Genomic DNA, 20,628 nt, shown 5'->3' with positions numbered 1-20,628 from the left:
GGCCACACTACCTTGCCTTGCACCTTCAGGGCCCGGCCTGCTTCTCCCCTCTCCCGGTTCCCCCAGCTCAGTCCTCTTGCCCGCGGCCACCGGTGTGACTCTCTGGTTCCCAGCACCCTAGGCACAGTGCGATGAGTGTCAGGACAGGGAGTAATGGAGTGATCCCTTCTCTTTCCCTCAGCCTCTCATCCCCCTTTTCTAGAGAATCTTTTCTTCTCCAGGAAAATCATCTAGAGTCAGTCTGGACCTGACCACAGACATGGCCCTTGGTGGATTCAGCCACTGGCATCCACACTGTGGGAGGACCAGGACACAGAATTCCTTCCAGGAGAACAGAACAGAGAACTCTTCTGCCCCAGCAGCTCACCTGAGGTGAATTGGGCAGCTTTCCCACCCAGCCCCCAGCCTCCTCTACTCAAATCTCAGCAGGTCCAGCAGGTAGGGGAGTGGAGACCCAGCAAGAAGCCAGGGAAGGGGGCACCCTTATTAACAGTCAAAGTCCTTGGGGGATGAGAGAAGGGCTTCCAGAATATCCATCTCCCCAGTTTACTAGCACAGTGGGGAGCATGCATACCCCTCAGGTCGTACAATTCCCAGGCCAAATTCTTTGCTTCATAAAAGGACTACCTATCCCCAACTTCTCTAACTCCTTCATGCAGGTGGGGGGTAGGGTAGGGGGTGGGGGTGGAGTTTTTTGAGGTGTTTAATAACTTTTTAAGGTCTAAACTTCTAAAACTTACAGTAAAACTGCTTCAAAAATTTCTCCCCACTGATGTGTGAGGTGTACCTCTCTCCCTGGTCACATCCTCTACAGGGAGGCCAAGGGATCTCAGAATTGAGACGTCAGACAGTGCCATGGCTCTCTATTGCCCCCAGGATCAAATCCAAGCCCTCACTCTGAATAGTGCCTGGCATATAGCAAACATTAAATAAATTAGCTACCACCATCACCACTACTACCCCTTCTTTCTCTTACCAAGCGATTTAATCCTCTGTGACTAGACCCAGACCACATTCTGGTCAGGCTCCACTGATCTATTACACCTGATACCTGGATATATAATCTGGGCATGGACTCCTATCTTTGCACCACAGCATCACATCTGCCCTCAGGATTTCAGATGATATTAAGCCCTACAGAGTTACCCGGTCTGACCCCTTAGTTTTTGCAGATGAAGAGATCGAGGCCCCGAGAGGAGTCCCGTGGGTACAGTGGGGACTGTCCTTTTTCTTCTGCTCTGATTCCAGCTCGGACACTAACTTACGCTGTGATCCTGGACAGTACAAGCGCCATGAGAACGGATGAGGAAAGATCATGCCCTGGAGAACTCTTTCTGCCTGTGGTCTTTGGAGAATGGTAGCCTGGGAATTCCCAGATACCACCACCTTATCCCTACTTCTATGAGCAGCCACTGATCTTAGCCTCCCTTAAGAACTCTGAGCAAGGATCTCCTGGTTTCAGGGCGTGGCTACCATGTTGATTTATCAATTCAGTACACTCCTCGTCAGTCCTTCTTTTCTATGGGGCAGAGCATGGAGCAGCAGCTCCTCCCTACCACTGAAATGCATCCTCTCACACTCTGAAGCAGTGTCCTCAGTGTCATCATTGTACAACTATGATTGGAAGCCGAGCTGATCAGACATTCATGTTTAACTTCTAAATAAGGGATGGAGCTTATCTATCAGTGAGAAGTTAACATATTGTCTGGTTCTACTTAAGGACACTAGTAGTTCTCTCACCCCCATTTATCTACCAGCTCCATAGCGGCCTTTCCCCAAATCCCCATTCTCTCCTATTAGGATTCTCTGGTTCAGGGAAGGCTGGAGGCAAACACATGAACTTTATGTTCTCCCAACTTGTCTATCAGAACTTATAATCTTTTGTTCTTCTTTTTTATGGGAACAACACTTGTTGACCCTTTTCTTCTTCCCGCTAGTAACTTAGGCTATCCGGTCTGCCACTAATTCCTATTTTTGTTTTTAGTTTCTAGCTTTAGGCCTCCCCAGGGCCCCAAATGTTCAGCCCTCGGGGATCCCTGAAGAATGAGGAAAGATCTTAATCCAGTTCTACAAATATTTTTGAATGTCTGATCTATGATGGAACTTCATGGGGCTCTAGATACATAGGGTAAATTAATCCTGGACGCTTTCTTTAAGGATCTCCTAGTCTGTTTGGCACATGGGCACTTATCTATGGGGAGGTTCTGCCAAGAATGTTTTAGTTGTCTGGGCAAGAGAATGGCACATAGGAGGTGAGGTGAGTTGACTTGTTAGGTGATAATGAAGAAGCTGGGAAACTATTGTATGTTGTCTCATAGAACTTGACCTCAACTTTCCCCCTGCCCTGCGGTTGCAACTTCAGAGGATTAAATAGAGATATGGTAAAATATTGTACTATACTGCCTACATTTGGTGACCTCAGGAAGGTGCTTCAAGAGGGGATGAGCAGATGAAGAGCAGCATGATAATTTGTAACTCCAGTAAGGAAGTCTCTGCCTGTGGCCGGCAATCTGAGGCTGCAGCAAGAGGATAATCATGTGCTTTGCAGATTGTCAAGCTCTCTGTCACACCCAAAAGTGAATGCATTGATTAGGAAATAGTGAATGTCTGAAAGGTGAAATGAAATTTCGGAAGACCTAGAGGAATTAGGGAAATGTGATTCTCCTAGTATTTCTTGGCACTCTGGCTCAACAGCAGGAAAGAGTTGACATTCATTATTCTTTTGCTGGAATCTGGCGTGTGAAACCACTTTGTAAGTTAGAAGAATTCCCCACCTGATATATGCCAGATACTTGCTTTATGAACTTTCCTCACAACCAGGGTACAGATGCCTGACCTAGTGCCAGCCAATCAGGTACACTGATCACAGACTAAGCTAAGGAATCTTTAGCTAAGGAAGCGAGGACTCAGGGACCATAAGAATTCTCTCCAGGGCAATGGGATTGTAGCAATATCTAGTTCCAGGTGCCGCAGAGCTTGCTCTTGGCAGTGTTGGGGATTCAGTGCCAAACACATCAGCTGGGCAAGGGGTAGGGCTGTCCTCATGGAGACAACAATGCAGGTTAACTTAGGGCATTATTTCTAGTTGTGTGGCTCTGTATCTGGTCTTCCAGTTGTTCCAGCAATTCTCTGAGATATCTAATATCTTTTATAAATGTAATATATTTAATAAAAACTTTTTTTTTGCTTTTTTTAAACTAAGAGTTAGTATCTGTTCCTTATACCTCATGACTCTAATTAGAAATTGGTACTAGACTGGCTGAGTGCATCAGACTCTCAGAGAATTGGTTGGAATGTGGGAATAATTGTATAGCTTGGTTGGGACTAAAGACAGTGAAAATGCAGAGATGGAGTGGCATTCAGTGTGAAAAGAAGTTTATCTACTTATTACCAGTGGTCACCTGGAATGAAGCATCCATTGGAAGCATAGTCTTAGGGCACTGTCAGAGATCAGTGCAAAGGGAATGAGGGACGCAAGGATTGTGAGGAGGTATAGAAAGCTTAGAGAAAAAGTGAAAGGGTTAAACATCTAAATCAAAGTTTGCTCCCACGTGGGTTATACTGTTTGGAAGAGGGACATGTTGGGATGGTGATAAATGAGGATTTGGATGTCTAAGAGAGCCCTGGGCCCTCTACGAGTTAGCATCAGGTTGGGTGCACAGATGGAAAAATCCAAAATAACAATAGTAAACAAAATAAATCTCATGATTTCTGTGGGTCAGGAATCTGGGCATGGCTTACCTGAATCTTCTGCTTCAGAGCCTCTCACAAGACTGCAGTCAAGGTGCTGGATCTAAAGTCTCAGGTGAAGCCTTGACTAAGAAAAGATGGATTCCAAGATCACTCACATGGTTATTGCCAGGACTCAGTTTCTCCAGGGCTGTTGGACTAAAGGTTTCAGTCCCTACCAGATGTTGGTCATAGGTTGCCCTCAGTTCCTTGCCAAATGGGCCTCTCCATCAGGGCAAGAACATAAGAGCAAGAGAGAATGCCAACAAGACAGAAGGCAGTCTTTTATAACCTGATCTTGGAAATGACATTCTATCACTTTTGCCATATTCTGTTGCTTAGAAATAAGTTTCTAGGTCCTGCCCACACTCAAGGAGAGGGGATTACACAAGGGTATGAACATCAGGAGGCAGGTAATCACTGAGAGTTATGTCAAGAGCTATCTACTACAGCTGGCAACTAATGATCATTGTCACACCTCAACCACCTACTGAAAATAGCCAGGGACTATACCACCCTCTTCCCTGTCTAATGGGATCACTTTTCTCTTTGTTTGAAGACCATGTAAAGCCGACTCCATGGGGGTTTATCCAGTAAGAGGAAGCCAAGTCTCCTCATTCTCCATCCCATTGACTTCATTGTCTCCACATTCATAACCAGAATCAGACCCCAATTTTCTTCAGGGTCAAATAGTAGGTCAAACTCCAAGAAGCCTTTCCTACTAAAATAATTAAAAGATTTTTTCAAACTTATATCAATGGAATCTAGTAAATACATGTGGGAATGGATTCTGAGGGTGTTGGACCAGGGAAGAGGAACATAATTTAAAATTAGGCTGAATTGATCAGTATGACTGCACTTACAAGAGAGCCTGGATTCCATGTGCCAGTTCTAATAGCTGGGAGTTATAATTTTTTTTCTAAGATAAATTTATTTTTTCCTAGAGTCTATAACATCTTATTATATTCACTTTATCACATATTTATTGATCTATTCATTCTTCTATCCATCTGTCAATCTATTGTATTTTCCAATGCATTCACATTAAGTTGCAGACATCCATACATTTGGCCCCTACCACTTCAGTGTGCATATCATTAAGTAGAGAATAATATTATTTGTTAATTTTTTAAGTAAAAATTTTATATGAAATGCATAAATCTTAAGCGTACCATTCAGTGAGTTTGACACATGCATACACTTGTGTAACTCAATCCTGTCTCATCATTCCAGAAAGTTATTTCATACCTTTTCCCAATTCCTACTCCCTCAGAGGTAACCACTTTTTCGATTTTTTTCCACTATAATGTAGCCTGTTCTTGAGATCCTTTGAGCACTCTTTTTGTGAGCCTTCTTTTACTCAGCATAATGTTTCTGCCTCCATGCCACAATTTAGTCCACAGGAACTTTTGATCATTTTAGCATTCCATAAAACATCACACTGGTCCACTATGATTATGATAAAACTTAAATAGCAGGAAGTATCAAGTATCCTGGATGTCTTAGTGAGTTGGTGTTGTGTTTGAGACTTTAGTCATTCTAGTACGTGTGCAGTGGTATCTCATTGTTTTAGTTCACAATTCCCTGATTACATATGATGTGGAGCATCTTTTCATATGCTTATTTGCCATCTGTATATCTTTTTTGGTAAGGGGTCTGTTCAGATCTTTTGCCTATTTTGTTGTATTTTATTATGTTTTTTAGGTGAGGTGATCCTTGGTTGACCTCACAGATTGCAAAGACCTTGTCATCTTATAATCAGAAGCTAAGCAGGGGTGGGCCTGGTTAGTACTTGGATCGGAGACCACCTAGGAAGACCAGGTGCTGTAGGCATAAAAAATAAAAAACTGACAAGGTCCTTGCAATCTGTGAGGTCAACCAAGGGTTGCCTTGCTTAAAAAAAAAAAGAAAAAGAAAAATTTTAGCTAACATTTATTGAGTGCTTACAATGTGTCAGGCTCTGTCCTAAGTGCTGTGTATGTATTGTTTAATCCTTATAATTACCTTATATTGCAGGTACTATTTCTAGTCCCATTTTAGAGATGAGAAAAATTGAGTCACGGGGCAGGGCTAGGTAATTACATAAGGTCACATGGTTAGTAAATGGCAGAGCTGAGATTTAATTCTAGGCAGCATGTTTTTTCTGTGTAATGTTTACTCTGTGATTTCTTGATTTATCGATTTAGACTACTGACTTTCTAGTATAAATATTTATCACTCACTCCATGCAAGGCCCTAGTATGTCTCCCTATATAATGCATATGTGCCATATTTCACTGAATCTAAGACATCACTGATTGTAAGACACTTTATATACCACTAAAAAGAAAAAAAATATCAAAATGACCACAATACTTTCTTATCATTTAGAATTTTTATATTCATTAAGAGATTCTTTTAACTTTATACATATACTTTACTACATACTTCTGTGTAAGCATGCAATAAAAAGAAAAATATAAGCAAATAAATTGGTTAAAGTATTTTTAAAACTTCTTTGCATTTAGAGTCCCATTCTTTTGAATCATTTTTTTGCTTCAAACATGTCAAGGCCTGTTGACACTGGCATTTTCATTATTTTTTCTAGAAGGCATATATAAATGAAAAACTTCTTAGAAAAAATCTGGACTTATATATTCTTTCCTCAAATGGTCCTTAAATGGTTTGTGGACTGAAATGTCTGGGAGTGACAGTTATTCAATCATGCCACTAGGACAAATAATCATGTTCGCACATGGCAATGGCTGGGAGAATATTGCTATCAGAAGAGGAGTGCTGAGCAGAGTGTCACCTAGGGGTCTGTCATTACTAAATCTTCTAATACTTTAACAGAGACTTCCTTGAAGGGGTAACATTTCAGGTGCCATCATCTAAAGAAATTCCAAGCCCTTAGTGAAGGTTTTATAATAAACATGTCAAAGTTTCCTTGGGTCACATAGAAGAGACCCAACCCAAAGATGTCTTTACTAGTATGGAGCCCACCAGCACACTCTTCTCTGGGCCTCCAAAGCTGTGTGATCCTTCCAAGCAAAAGTGGATAGAAGTAGGCATTATTGTTAATACAAAAACAGGACTTGCCTAAAGGAAGTGGTAGCTCTGAGTCTTCATTTTGACCATTTATGGAGATCTACATGTCTTTATGTAGATCCAAGTGTCTCTCTGATACATACTCCATCTTCCTGAAGAGCTTCCTTTAACATTTCTTGTAATGAAGTTCTGATGATAACAAATTCTCTCAGCTTGTATTCATTTGAAAAAGTATTTCACTTTCATTTTTGAAATATTTTCACTGGGTATAGAATGCTGAGTTGACAATTTCTTCCTTCAGTACTTTAGATGTCACTGTTGTCTTGCAGTTTCTGGTGAAAAGTGTCCTTTGTTCCTCTGTATAATGTCTTTTTACTCTGGCTGCTTTCAAGATTTTTTCTTTAGCTTTGGTTTTTGGAATTCTGAATATGATGTGTCCAGGCATATCTAATAGTTTAAAAATATGTATACAAATTCTTTGACACTTTAAAAGGTGGAGCTTAATCCCTCTCAAGTTAAGGATGGATTTAGAGACTTAATTCTTACTCCGCCTTGTCCAGGTACAAGGTAGTGTTTTTATTTTTACTTAAAAGTTTTTGCAGAGATGTAATTGACATATTAACATTAGTTTCAGGTGTGCAAAATAATTCGATATTTGAATATATTGCAAAATTATCACAAGTCTAACATCCATCACCATCCATATATATATATTTTTTTTACATTACATCCCGTTTATTATATCCAGTTATTTATAACTGGAAGTTTATACCCTTTTGACTCCCTTTACTCATTTCATTCACCACCCCCAACCCTCATCTCTAGCAACCACCAAACTGTTCTTTGTATCTATAAGCTTGGTTTTGTTTGTTAATTTTAGATTCTACATATGAGATCATACAGTATTTGTCTTCCCCTTACTTCACTTAAAATAATGCCCTCAAGGTCTATCCATGTTGTTACAAATGGTGAGATTTCATCCTTTTTGATGGAATATTATTGTTTTATATATATGTATCACATTTTCTTTATCCACTCATCCATCAATGGACACTTGTTTCCATATCTTGGCTATTGTAAATAATGCCGCAGTAAACATGGGGGTGCATATATCTTTTTGAGTTAGTGTTTTCATTTTCTTTGGATAAGTACCCAAAAGAGGAATTGGTGGATATAGTAGTTCTATTTTAATTTTCTGAGGAAACTCTGTGTATACTGTTTTCCATAGGAGACTCACTTCTAATGAACAGCGTATGGTGGGGATAATGGTCTGCTACTTCCGAGATCTAGATCATACATGACAGTGTTGCTCTGATGAACTCTTAGATTGCTCTGGGGATGGGATGTGTTAGCTACGTTGTGAGGACTTTAAGCTGGTATGCTTTACCCTTTGGGAAATTATAATTATTTTACATATTTAATTGCCAGAAAAAGTCAGCTGGAGGAAAAGTTACTGTAATGGGGAAGAAACTATCAAAGATAAAAGCCCAAATCATAAAATGATGCCACAGGAAACTTACTGAGTGATTTTGCAATTCCAGCAAGCACTTGATAAGCATCTATTCTAGAGTATATCTAGATAAGCCAGTTTTATAATTTTAACCCGTTAAAATATGAATCTTGACTTCTTTGATACAGCTCTATTAGAATGTAGTTTAACTTTGTTAAATTAATAGACCTTATTTTCTAGAGCAGCTTTAGGTTCACAGCAAAATCGAATGGAAAGCAGAGTTCCCATATACTGTCCCACATCCCCTGAAAGTGCCCCCGCTATCAACGTCGGCATTTGCTGATGAACCAATATTGACCATCATTATCAACCAAAGTCCATGGTTTACATTAGGGTTCTCTCTTTGTGTTGTAATTCCATGGATTTCAACAAATGTATGACATGTACCCACCATTACTTATTATACAGAATAGTTTCACTGCCCAAGAAATCCTCTGCATTCTATTCATCCGCACCGCCCTCCCCCACCCAAGATCCTGGCAACCACTGACATTTACTGTCTTCATAGTTTTGCCTTTCCCAGAATCACATAGTTGGAATCATGTAGTATGTAGCCTTTTCAGATTGGCTTCTTGCACTTAGTAACACAAACTTATGGTTTCTCCATGTATTTTCATGGTTTAATAGCCCATTTCTTTTTAGCACTGAATAATATTCTATTGTCTGGATGTATCACAGATTGCTTATCCATTTGCCCATTGAAGAATATCTTGGTTGTTTCCGAGTTTTGGCTATTATGAATAAAGCTGTTATAAATATTTGTGTGCAGGTTTTGTGTAGACATGTTTTTAGCACATTTGGGTAAATACCAAGGAGCATGATTACAGGAACATATGGGAAAAGTATGGTTAGTTTTCTAAGAAACTGTTGAACTGTCTTCCAAAATGGCTATATCATTCTGCATTCCTAACAGCAATGAGTTTTTTTTTTTTTGTTTCACATCCTTATCAGCATTTGTGTTGTCAGTGCTTTGGGTTTTGGCCTAATAGGTGCGTAGCGGTATCTCGTTTTAAGTTGCAATTCCCTAATGACATATAATGTTGAACATCTTTTCATACACTTACTTACCAGCTATATCTCTTCTTTGGAGAGGTGTCTGTTCAGATCTTTTTCTCATTTTGTAATCTGGCTGTTCATTTTCTTATCATTGACTTTTAAGAGTTCTTTGTATATTTTGGATACTGATCCTTTATCAGACCTGTGTTTTGCAAATATTTTCTCCCAGTCTGTGGCTTGTCTCCTCATTCTCTTGACATTTAAGTTTGATACATTAAAAATCTACTTTCTAAAGATTTTTTTTCTTTGAGGTATAATTTTTTGATATAAAAATTGAGACAATTCATGTCACAAAATTCATCCTTTAATGTGTACAATTTTTCAACCTCCATCTTTCTCTGTCCAGTCTAGTATCCAGAGTAAATAAAGAAATTTTAAAACTCAACAAGAAAAAGACAACCTAATTTAAAAATGGGAAAAGAGTCTGAACAGACACTTCTCCAAAGAAGATATATAAAATGCCAATAAGCCATCAATTAGTCACCAGGGAAATACAAATAGAAATCACAATATCACTACACACCCACTAGAATGGCTGTAATCAAAGAGATAATAACAAGTGTTGGTGAAGATGTGGAGAAATTGGGAATTCTCACATTTTAGTTTCAAGCCTAGTTGTGTGTGTTGAGTTTTTTTTTGTTGCTGTTGTTACATATTCAGTATTTCTATATTTGAGGTAAGAAGGGAGTGTACCTGGAACTACTCCATTGTTGCACATTGGTCAGAAGTCACCCTAAACCATTCTGCATAATGCAACCAAGGGTCTTTTTAAAACACAAATATGGTCATTTCACTCCCTTATTATACCATTTAAGGCACTATGAAATCAGAAAACTTGCCTCTTTCGCTTAATTTTCCACTTTCTCTTCTTCTCTACACCCAGAGTCATAGTCTCTATACACCAGACAATAACTTTTTTCTTTCCTTTCTCTCATAATTTTATGTAGGGTGTATATTGATGGGAGCTGAATTTACTTATTTTCTAGTTTGCATACTATTAAGATCGGATTGTAGTAACCGTATCTCCTGAGAGCCTAGATCCAGAAAACAAGAGCTCCATATAGCTTCACCTCTGGATGCTCTAGTATAATATGACTTCAATTTTATTAAATTAGAAATGCTGTTGAGTCTAAGTAAGCTTGCATTGAATTATATATAAATTTAAGACTTGACATTTTAATGATGTTATGAAGTCATCCTATCCAAGAACCTGGTATGTCTTTTTGCTAGATCTTGTTTTATGTTCTTTGATATCATTTTTTTCTTGTTAAGTGTATTAAGTATTAAATAATTTTGAATAGGTAACATTAATTCAAGATTTAATTTAAAAGTGTAAAAAATACAGTGAATTTTCCCTTCCATTGCTATCCCTTTACCCAATTCCCCTCATCCAGAGGTATTTTATGTATAGATTAACAAATATATACACCTATTTGTTGCAATTATGAATGAAATACATTCCCTTTGTTTCTAGTTGATTATTGTTAGAATAGAAAAAAAGGTACTGATTTTTGTACATTTGTCTTTTATTTAGATACTTACCAGATTTCTTTATTAGTGCTAATAGGTGTTATTACAGCCTCTTGGATTTCCTAAATACAGTCTCATATATCAGCAAAACGAGATTAATTTATTTTCCAATATTTATATCATTTACTTTTCTTGCCTAATTGCTTTCACCTGAATTTTCAAAGCAATGTTGAATTTTGTCATTTCAGACTTTACTAGAAATAGCTTTAGTATCTACAATTAAAAATGATGTTTGCTATTGGTTTGCTATTGGTTTTTGATGCATAATTTCTTTTCCATTTACTTAAATGTGATTTTATCAAATCACATTTAAAGCTGTAACATTTTATCAAATGCTTTTTCAGCATATACTGATAAAATGTTTTATCTCCTTTCATTTAAAGAAGTTTATTTTGAAATAAATTTACTTGCAGAAAAGTTGCAAAAACGATACAAAGAGTTATTGTACACCCTTTCCTGAGATTTCCCAAATGTTACTATTTTACTTTTACCATTCTGTGTGTATATATGTATGTGAATGCATACATATATGTATGTGTATATATATACACTTAGTTTCCTGAGACATTTGCAAATTGTCTTTACCTTTAACTTCTAAATATGTCAATGTATATTTCTGAAAAACGAGAAATTGTCTTTACCTTTAACTTCTAAATACGTCAATGTATATTTCTGAAAAACGAGAACATTCTTACATAAGAATTAGCAAAATAAGAAAATTAACATGAATAATAATCCAGAAACATTTAAATAATCTTCAAATTCTTGTCATAGTGGATTATATTAATTTCCTGACACTAAGGCTTGTATTGCTGAAATAAATCTTATGTGATCACATTGTACAATTCAACTTTATTTATTTGGAGTTTTTGCATCTATAGTCATAGGTGAGGTTAGGGTATGGCATTCTTTTTGGTACTTTATCAGGTTTGAGTATTAATCTTACACTGGCCTTTAAAATCAGTGGAGCATCTCCTCATGGTCTGAAGCAGTTTATATAATTAAAAATTACAACTCATTTATTTTTTGGGCTGAGTGATAGCTATAGTGGTGTTCACTTTGTGATAATTTATTGAACTGTGTACATGTGATTTGTGTACTTTTCCATACATAGATCAATAAAAAATTTAAATAAAAGAACAGAATCTTACAAAAAAATAAATTTTTAATCACCTTTCCAATTTCTTCTTTGGTAATTTATTTTTCTATTCAAATTATATCTTGGGTAAGTGTTTGCTAGGAAATAATCTATTTGCTGTTTTCAAATTTATTTATTTTAAATTCTTCCATATATATATGGTATGTCTGATTTCTTATTCCTAATATGGTTTTATTTTTTTGCCCTTTTTCTCTTTATCAGGCTGAGAAGATTTTATCTATTTTATTGGTGTTTTCAAAGAATCAATTTTTAATATATTCTCCTTCCCCTTTTTTTTGGTTTCCTACTTTAACTTCAGGTTTTATCTTTATTAGTCCACTTCCTATTTTCTTATGATTTAAATGTTTTTTTAAAGTTTCTAAAATAATCACTATGCATCTTTGAGTTTTTCTTTTTGAACAATAAAGGTGTTACATTTGCATTTCTAAGTCCAGTCTTATATATCCCAGGATACTTAACAAAGTATCTAGGTCTTACTTTGCCCCATTTGCTCAAGTTCTACAGCCTAGTTACAACCATGTGACAAATAAATATGTGCTCAGCAAACAAATAGTACTGCTTTGTCCTGGGACCTATTGTGAAGACCTGTGCTTGCTGCAGAGCCCAGCATTCATCCAAATACCTGGAGCATCCATCATGTGCTTGCACTGTGCCAGGTTCTATGAATAAGATAGTGAGCTGAACAATTGGGTATGTACCCTCTTGGAGCTTACAGTCTAGTGACAAAGTAAGACATATAACAAGTAATACAAGTGAGCTGAGTATTGCCTAGGATGCTAAGGAGATATGATAGGGGTTTAACATCATCTAGGAGGTCTAGCTAAGGATCCCTACAGGAAGTGATACTTAAGTTCCTTAGAATCTTAGGGTCTGCTCTGTTCATACCCTCCTTTTCTTGTATAGAAGTTATCTGGTTTTGAGTTATATGCCTGATGCTTTTGGCCACATTTAATTGAACCAAGGTATTGGCAGCCAGGAAAACTTTATCCAATAGGCATGTTCCATATGGGATGGTTACTGACTGATTTAATTAGAGCCTCTAAGAGAAATCTGAACACCAGAGTCAAAGGAGAAGAAACAGAGATAGAAGGAGAGAAAAAACAGAATAGTAAAGTCATGATAGTGGTAGTCACAAACCCAGTGGTATTAGATTAGAACTGTAGGTATCGATATGAACTCAAGGTTTTTAATAACGTATAGATGGAGAGACACAATAATAAATTCAGATGTGTGTGTGTTAACATATATACATATATTTCCTAGCTCTGTGTGCTGAAAGGGCCTAGAAGCAATGACAGTCCAGTAGCAATGGACACCCTAGTGCTCAGATCTTGTTTTCTAAGTACTATTCTCGAATAAAAGGAACCACACGCTGTTTGGACAAATGGCTGATGTCAGGGCTGGGACAGGAAAAACATAAGTGAGCTTGGAACATCTTGTGGTGCCAGAAAGTAAGGCAGTGTTAAAAAAATGATGGGGGGCAATGGTGAAACAAAAAAGGAGCCAATTTGAGAGTTCCGAATGGCCAAATCTAGGCCAAAAAGAACAACAAAATAAACTACTAGTAGTATTAGATTATAACCCATAGAAGAAAACAAATACCCATTAGTTTATATTCATATAAATTATTGAATAAATAAATGGAGGAAAAGAGACAGCTCTTCCTTACAGAATACCAATTAATAAATATAAATAGAATAAGGAAACAAAGTCATCATTAGGCAAAAAGAACATTAATACTTGCTTAAGCAAGAACTATTGATGAATGCTAAAATCAATGGGCAAAATTCTAAGGGTAAAAAAAATCCATCTGCACAGCTTCAAAGTATCTTCTCACAAGATTCTTATTAATTTCAAAGGAGAAATTTGTAAGTTGATAGCAGAGAAACTTGGCACACAGTACCTCATCCATGTGATCAAAGTTAACCTGATCCCCTGCTATGAGGCCCTGAGAAGGGCACAACATCACTTCTGGGGTACCCTCAATCTAATCCTGTGAAAACATAGAGAAACCCGATTGAGGGACAATGCAAAAAATAACCAGTTGGACATTTCGGGAGTGTCAAGGTCATGAAAGGCAAAGAAAGACAGAGGAACGAACTGTCAGAGGCTGAAGGAGATGAAGGAAACATGACAACAAATGCAATGTGGGATCCTAGGTTGGATCCCAGACCAGAGAAAAAACATCAGTGGGACAAGTGGCACAATTTGAATGTCTAGCTATTAGTCAGTAGGACTGTACCAATGTTAATTTCATGATTTGAATAATTATGGTTTTATAAGATGTAAATATTAGAAGCTAGGAGAATGGGTATATAGGAACTCTACTATTTTTGCAACTTTCTTTAAGTCTAAAATTACCTCAAGACAAGATGAGAAAAAAAACAAGAGCAGTCACTGAGGCAGGGAGCAGCAGACACAGCAATTTGAGAGCTGGATGGTGATTGCTGGAGCCCAGGCCCCTGGCCTTATACCCACCATATTGTTATGACTTTCTCCTATCACCCAAGGGACTTGGATTCCTGCCCCCATTTTCTGCTTCCTCAAAGAGAGGAGCTGACACCAAAGGAGGGTTCCAAAATGGCCCTGCAGAGGGAGAATGATGAGGTGATCACCAATGGGGGCTACTGCAGATGATGCCCAAGGATGCACTGAGCCTTGCTGTGCCTTACTAAGCTGAGGTTAAAACGTGGCTGATCTGTGAATGTCTTTGGGGGATGGTGTATGTCTAGATCTTCTGCTTAGTAACTAACATGGAGACAGCATGGGGGAGCTGTTTATTCCAGGCTAACTTAGCTGTGACAGCAGTATAGACAGGGCTGAGGCAGGGTCCATGGCCATCTAGGCAGAGCCTGACCCCATGACCTCTATCTCTCCCCCTATAATTCCCCAATATCTATAGCATTAGTCTCCTGAAGGAGGCCCCAAAGAGCTGAGCCTGCTTGGTCATTTGGTACTATTGTCCAGTACTGGAGTAGGCGAGGGTAGTGACCCAGTCAGCCTTCCTCCCATGTTGGCCCAGTTCCAAGGCCGGAGAAACCTGGTCTGGCCTGACCCCAGAACATGCGGAGGAGGAACAGTAGCTATGATATGGCAGAGGATGGGGGAAGAGTTGTATAGGTCCCTTCTTCTTGAGATTTTAGGGCATGGGAAAGAAGTAGCTACAGCCTAAACTGCTAAACCTCTGTGCCTGGGCCTATGCACTTTCTTTACTTTCTGTGGAGACATTCGAGGTCTCAGTTACATGAGGGCAGGTCACAGTCTGTCCCTGTCTTCTTCTGGCCAGATCTGTTCTTAGTTGCCATACTTCTGAGCTTCCAGGCAACATGATAAAGTTCCAGAGGCTATGGGGCATGGGGATCACTCTGAAAGACAATGGTAAGAGACCTCCCTCTCCTGGAGACTTTTTAGCAAGTTTTGGGCCCACAATGGAAAGGCCAGGGAAGGGCAAAATTCCTGCTTCGGACTTTGGGGCTGGGGAGGGGTCTTGCAGGAGCTGTAAGGAGGTAAGTGGCCTTAGGCTGGGTGGAAAGGAGCGAGAGGTAGGAGGGGAAGGCAGGTCAGTTGCCATGCCACAGCCGAGGGGCCTTTATTGGACGTTGAGGGCACGTATAGCAGGTAGATAGATGCTAGAGGGTGTGGCACACCTTCTCAGGGTGTAGTGGTGCCCGGATGTCCAGTTTGTGGGTTTTGCTGTCCTTATCAATGATCTCCAGTCGCAGCTTGGGTGGACGCTTCTCAGCCTGGGGTGAGGGCAGCTCAGGGCTCTTGAGTAGCTGTTTGTCTGAGTCCTCCACAGTGATGCGCAGAGTACAGCCCCCTGGCAGTAGGTCCTGCTCGTAGGCAGCCGCTAGCTGGTTAACCACACGGCGCTCGACCTGAAGGTGGCAAGTGAAGAGGTCATCACTGCTGAGGCCTAAGCCAGCCTGTGCCCTGAGCCTGGAGGCCAGGTTCTATTTCTTACTGCTAGGACAAGTACGTACTTTAGGCTTCAGTTTTCTCATCTGCAAATGGCTAATAACACACAGCTTACAGGACTGTGCTAAAGACTTGATGATGTTAGTATCTGAGGTTCCTAAGTGAATTCCTCATTTGGTAGGGGTTCACACTTGGTTACGCTCCAGGACAGGGGTTTGACTTGATCATTTTGTGTTTTTGGTTCTGAAGGGGAATCTACTCTGGGTATGAAAAATTCCAGGCTGGGAGCCCAGGAGTTGGATGTGGGGGCGCTGGGGAGGGAGGTGTAGGGGCACCTCTCTTCTCTCAGGCTCTATGCTCACCTCATGCTTGATGGAGCGGGCACCATAGTGCACATTGTAGCCATCAACCAACACGTCTGCCACTTCGCGGTCCCAGAGCAGTGTGATGTTGTGCCTTTGCTTGGCCTGAGAAAGGTCAGATAGGAGTGTGCCTGCATGTGGCCGAGAGCTTTCCATCTCTCACCATGATGCCTGAGGCCTCGGCCTATGAGAGACTGTGCCCCAAGGCCACTGGCCCCATACCACTGAGCTCCACCTTTTGGGAACTAGTGCTCCCACCCATGGCCAGTCCCCACTCTTACTCTCTTGGCCCAGAAGTTCAGTTCCTTGTTGACTAGCTGGATAAGCTCCGAGTGGCAGAAGGGGAGGAAGTAGACGATCTCATTGATTCGCCCCAGAAACTCATCCCTCCGGAAGTGAGCCTGCAGGGCCAAGTAAGGGGTGGGGTAAGCTCAGTGACCCAGATGAGGGTAAAGGCAATTACTGGACTCCAATGGGGAAGATATGGGGGAATTCTGCAGTTTTAGGATGGCTAAGGGGATCCCCTACACCTGAGGCTCTAGCAGGAAGGACAAAGACTTCTTACTTTCAGGATGGGGCGGATCACATTCTCCCTGAAGTTCTTTGAGATGGTGATCTTGTCACTAATCTGGACATCACCTGTGGAGACAGAATCATAAACTGACTATTCCTCACACCCAGGGGACTTTGGGAAATGTGCCTGCCCCTTGGCTCATCCATGAAAAGAGCTCCCCTGATGGGTCTGTGTGACCCTGGTCAACACCTCAGGCTCTCTGGGCCTTGGCCTGGTCTTACCTGAACAGAGAGGACTGGACTGGGTACTTTCTGAGGCTCTTTTAGCAATCATATGCTACAAAGCCTAGGGTTCCTTAAGGTGGAAACTGTACGAGGGAGGGGAGAGGAAAGTCAGGACCAAGAATTGAGTTCTGAAGGGAGCTGGAGGGTTCCATTCCAAATAGAAAGATAACAGATGTGGCCTTCTGCGTGATGTGCTCTCCTTTCCAGCACTCTCCAGCCCACCTACAGAAGAAGGCTCATTGGCTACAAAAGGCTGTATCCATTTCTCTATAGTTTCTGATCTGCTGTCCCCTCATTGCACCAAAGCATCTCTATCTGTTGAGTATGCATCTCTTCAGTTTCCTAAGACTCTGGCCTCTTCCTGGCCCCTCACCCTGGGGTAGCTCTGTCCACTCCTCTGTCTGGAATCTTCTTGTCACCCAAGAGACTTGGGGCTTTCTTGAGGAAGAGGGGGCACTGTCGCTATCAAGCACTATTTGGTCTGGTGCTTGGTGTCTGATCATTGCCAGCTATGGACAAAACTGCCTACCAGGACCCTCACCAAAGCCTGGGACCTCAATGCCATCCTTAACCCCAGGAGATGTGCTAGTGGCCTGGGCACTTGCCCAGTTGCCCAGACAGCTCAGGCCACGTGCCATACCAAGGTTCTCAGCGATACGGTTATGGTTCATCTCCAAAGCTTCTTGCCTCAGCTGCAGTGCATGCTGTGCGATCTCATCACTGGCCACATTGGAGGTCATGATGAAGATGGCATCCTTGCAGTCGATGGTCTTCCCTTTTCCGTCTGTCAGCCGGCCCTGGGAAAGAACAGTGACTGCACAGTCAGGGAGGTATAAGGCTAAGCACCTCTTCCAGGAGGTCTCTTCAGAACCCCTGTGCCTCTACCTCTGCCACCCCTGGCAGAGTTAGCTGCTTGCTTCTCTGAGCACTGTAATTACACCTCGATGGCAGTTCACGTTGCCCTAAGCTGCAGCTACTCCACCTATTAAGAGTGCCTGTGGGCAAGACTGCATCTGCTGTGTGTCATCAATCAGGGCACCCAAATCACCCCTGGCGCTCAGCAGTCAGCCTGATTTCATATGCATCCATCCAACACACTTTCTTGGAAGCCCACTTTGGTCCAGGCTTTGTGTTGGGGTTCTGGAGACTCAGAGCCTTTAACTTGCTCTGAGTGACACTCGGGAAACCAGCAATGACAATTCAGTGGGTTAAGTGTTATGGTAAGGGGAAGCCCAAGTTGCTGTAGGAGTTAAGAGGAGGGTATTTTACCGGGCCATTGTGAAGACTAGATATGGTCATGCTGAAGAAAAACCCTTAGTAAACCAAGCTGTGTAAATGTTCTGAACTGTTATTACAGTAGCAAACACATATATTTGTGAGATTAAAAAGAATGAAATGAATTGAAACAGGTATAATCTCTGCATCTTTGGAGCCATCCTCTGGCTTGACGGAAAGGGATAGAAAATACGGCTCCTCCTTTAACCAACTTGGGAAATTTCCTTGAAATCTTTAGCTCTCTCTAGAAATGACACAGAAGAAAGTATAACTGAGACAGATGCACTAAGGAAAGAGAAAAGGAGCAACAGCAGAGGGAAGAGACAGAAGAATGGGAAAAGTATAGGTATTAAAGGGCAAGGAGCTCAGCAAACCTCAAGGCTATAACTGTATGACAGCACTTTGCAGTCATTTAGAACAGCGGTCTCCAGCTTTTCTGATACCAGCAACCGGTGCTCCTATGAGAATCTAATGCCTGATGATCTGAGGTGGAGCTGAGGTGGTGATGCTAGTGCTGGAGAGCAGCTGCAAACACAGATGAAGCTTCGCTTGCTCGCCTACTGTTCACCTCCTGCTGTGCAGCCCGGCTCCTAACAAGCCATGGACTGGTACCGGTCTGCGACCTGGGGGTTGGGACCCCTGATTCAGGAAAAAAGCCATGATCAGAGCCTCACTGAAAGGAACTGAAGGAGTAACAACAGTGGACACTAATGAGCACTTCCACTGTAGTGTCTTGCTTAGTGCTTTCCTATGTACTATTGTACTCTGCCCACTAGAAGCTCCAAAAAGGCAGAGGCTGGATCTTGTTCTCAGTGGGTCCTAGAACAGTGTCTGGCACATAGTAGATGTTCAGTACTTGCTTGCTGAATGCCTGAATCCTTGCAACCCCTACAGAGAAACCGAGTCCCAGAATGGTTAAGTAACTCATTCAAGGTCTCATAGCTAGAAAATAGTGGAGCTGAGGCTCAAACTGTTTGCCCTTCTCTCTATACCAGGCTATCGAGGTCATACCAGCGGTACTGAGTAAATGAGGCTCCATGCAATTTTCTTTCTCTAAATAAAATTTTCTCAGAATCCTGCCAAATTTAGTTTTCATTCTTTGATCCTTGATGAAGAGAAGCAACTGGGACAGGTGTGGGAAGGGGGAGACCTGCCTGGGATTTCCTCCGGGTTGCAGACTAAGCATAGTTCTTAACAGGCCAGAAAACATGGCTCTGAGGGGATAGGTCATTGGCCTCAGCCAGTTGGCTCCTGCCTGCCCCAGACTCAGCCAGTAACCAGCCCTCCTCAAAAGTTTCCCTTTCTGTTGGCATGGCCTGACTCAAGTTGGTCCTTATTTCCAAAGCCAATGCAATGGCAGACCAGCCCTGGCTCTCAGAGGCAACAGGAGAAGGAATGTACATTACTTGAGCACCTACTCTGTGTTAGGCATGGTACCGGGTGCTTTTCAGCCTTACTTTATACTGGACCTTGGCAGAGGCCTCTCAGAAAGTGTTATCTCCAAGGGAGTCTATTCAAAAGGGTGATCTAGGTGTTGGTCACTCTCCTGTCCCTGCCTTGGGGTGGGACAAGGGGAAGGCAAGGGCACAAATGGATGTTCTTGAGCTTTTGCCATTAGCTTTCTTGCTTATGGGTTACAACAGAATCCACTCCTTAGTGGGGACCAGGTCTGCATGAGTGTGTGACATGCCCAAGCATGTGCATATGACACTGTTTGCAGAGCTCATCCCTGAAGGATGAGCACACACGCTGCTATACTAGCCAGAGCAATAACCAGTGGCAATTTCATTCCAAGAGATCAAAGCTCTGCTTATAACTGGGCCTGAGGATGGGTCCCAGTGGGTGAGGGGAGCAGGTGCACTGTATGACTGACCCAAGGGTGACTTCATGTCTCCTTGTCCTCAGGGTCTTTGGCAATAAAGACGTGTCCCAAAGAGGGAGCTGTCAGTGTCTCACCTCCCAGCAATGACGAGTGCAGAAATCCTGAGTGGGATGTGAATGCTCACTCCAGGGCTCTAGGGGCTGCTTTTCCACTGTTCTTACCCTTGAAAGGAGGAGTGGAGGGTGGGCTCCCTGGGGTCTCGTCTCTTCCTGGGACTTTGACCCTGTGCTATAGGCTGAGATCACCCAGGAAGTGACCAGCATTAGTCCTTCTTGGTGATTTGGTGAGCGCATTAGGGCTCTTGCTTTTCTGGGCCCAGGCTTGGGAGAACTGGCTAGGTAGGAATGGCGGGGCTTCTCTCATGCCCCTAGGCTAGATTAGG

General features: G+C 41.5%; 1 protein-coding gene across 1 annotated transcript in view; it reads right to left on the bottom strand.

The window, feature by feature from the left end:
* Window positions 1–11,238: 11,238 nt before the first annotated feature.
* The window catches only part of CLPB (ClpB homolog, mitochondrial AAA ATPase chaperonin), a 133,564-nt gene continuing 124,174 nt past the window's right edge, over window positions 11,239–20,628 (bottom strand). The window contains exons 12-16 of the mRNA XM_011377410.2: window positions 17,730–17,886; window positions 16,857–16,930; window positions 16,573–16,692; window positions 16,292–16,396; window positions 11,239–15,889 (exon numbers count right to left, since the gene is read on the bottom strand). Of these exons, the coding sequence (XP_011375712.1) occupies window positions 15,641–15,889; window positions 16,292–16,396; window positions 16,573–16,692; window positions 16,857–16,930; window positions 17,730–17,886 (705 nt within the window). The 3' untranslated portion in view covers window positions 11,239–15,640. The remainder of the gene's footprint in view (window positions 15,890–16,291; window positions 16,397–16,572; window positions 16,693–16,856; window positions 16,931–17,729; window positions 17,887–20,628) is intronic.

The sequence above is a fragment of the Pteropus vampyrus genome, unplaced genomic scaffold (assembly GCF_000151845.1).
Source record: "Pteropus vampyrus isolate Shadow unplaced genomic scaffold, Pvam_2.0 Scaffold311, whole genome shotgun sequence".
NCBI lineage: Eukaryota > Metazoa > Chordata > Mammalia > Chiroptera > Pteropodidae > Pteropus > Pteropus vampyrus.
This window is presented reverse-complemented; position numbering and strand designations above follow the sequence as displayed.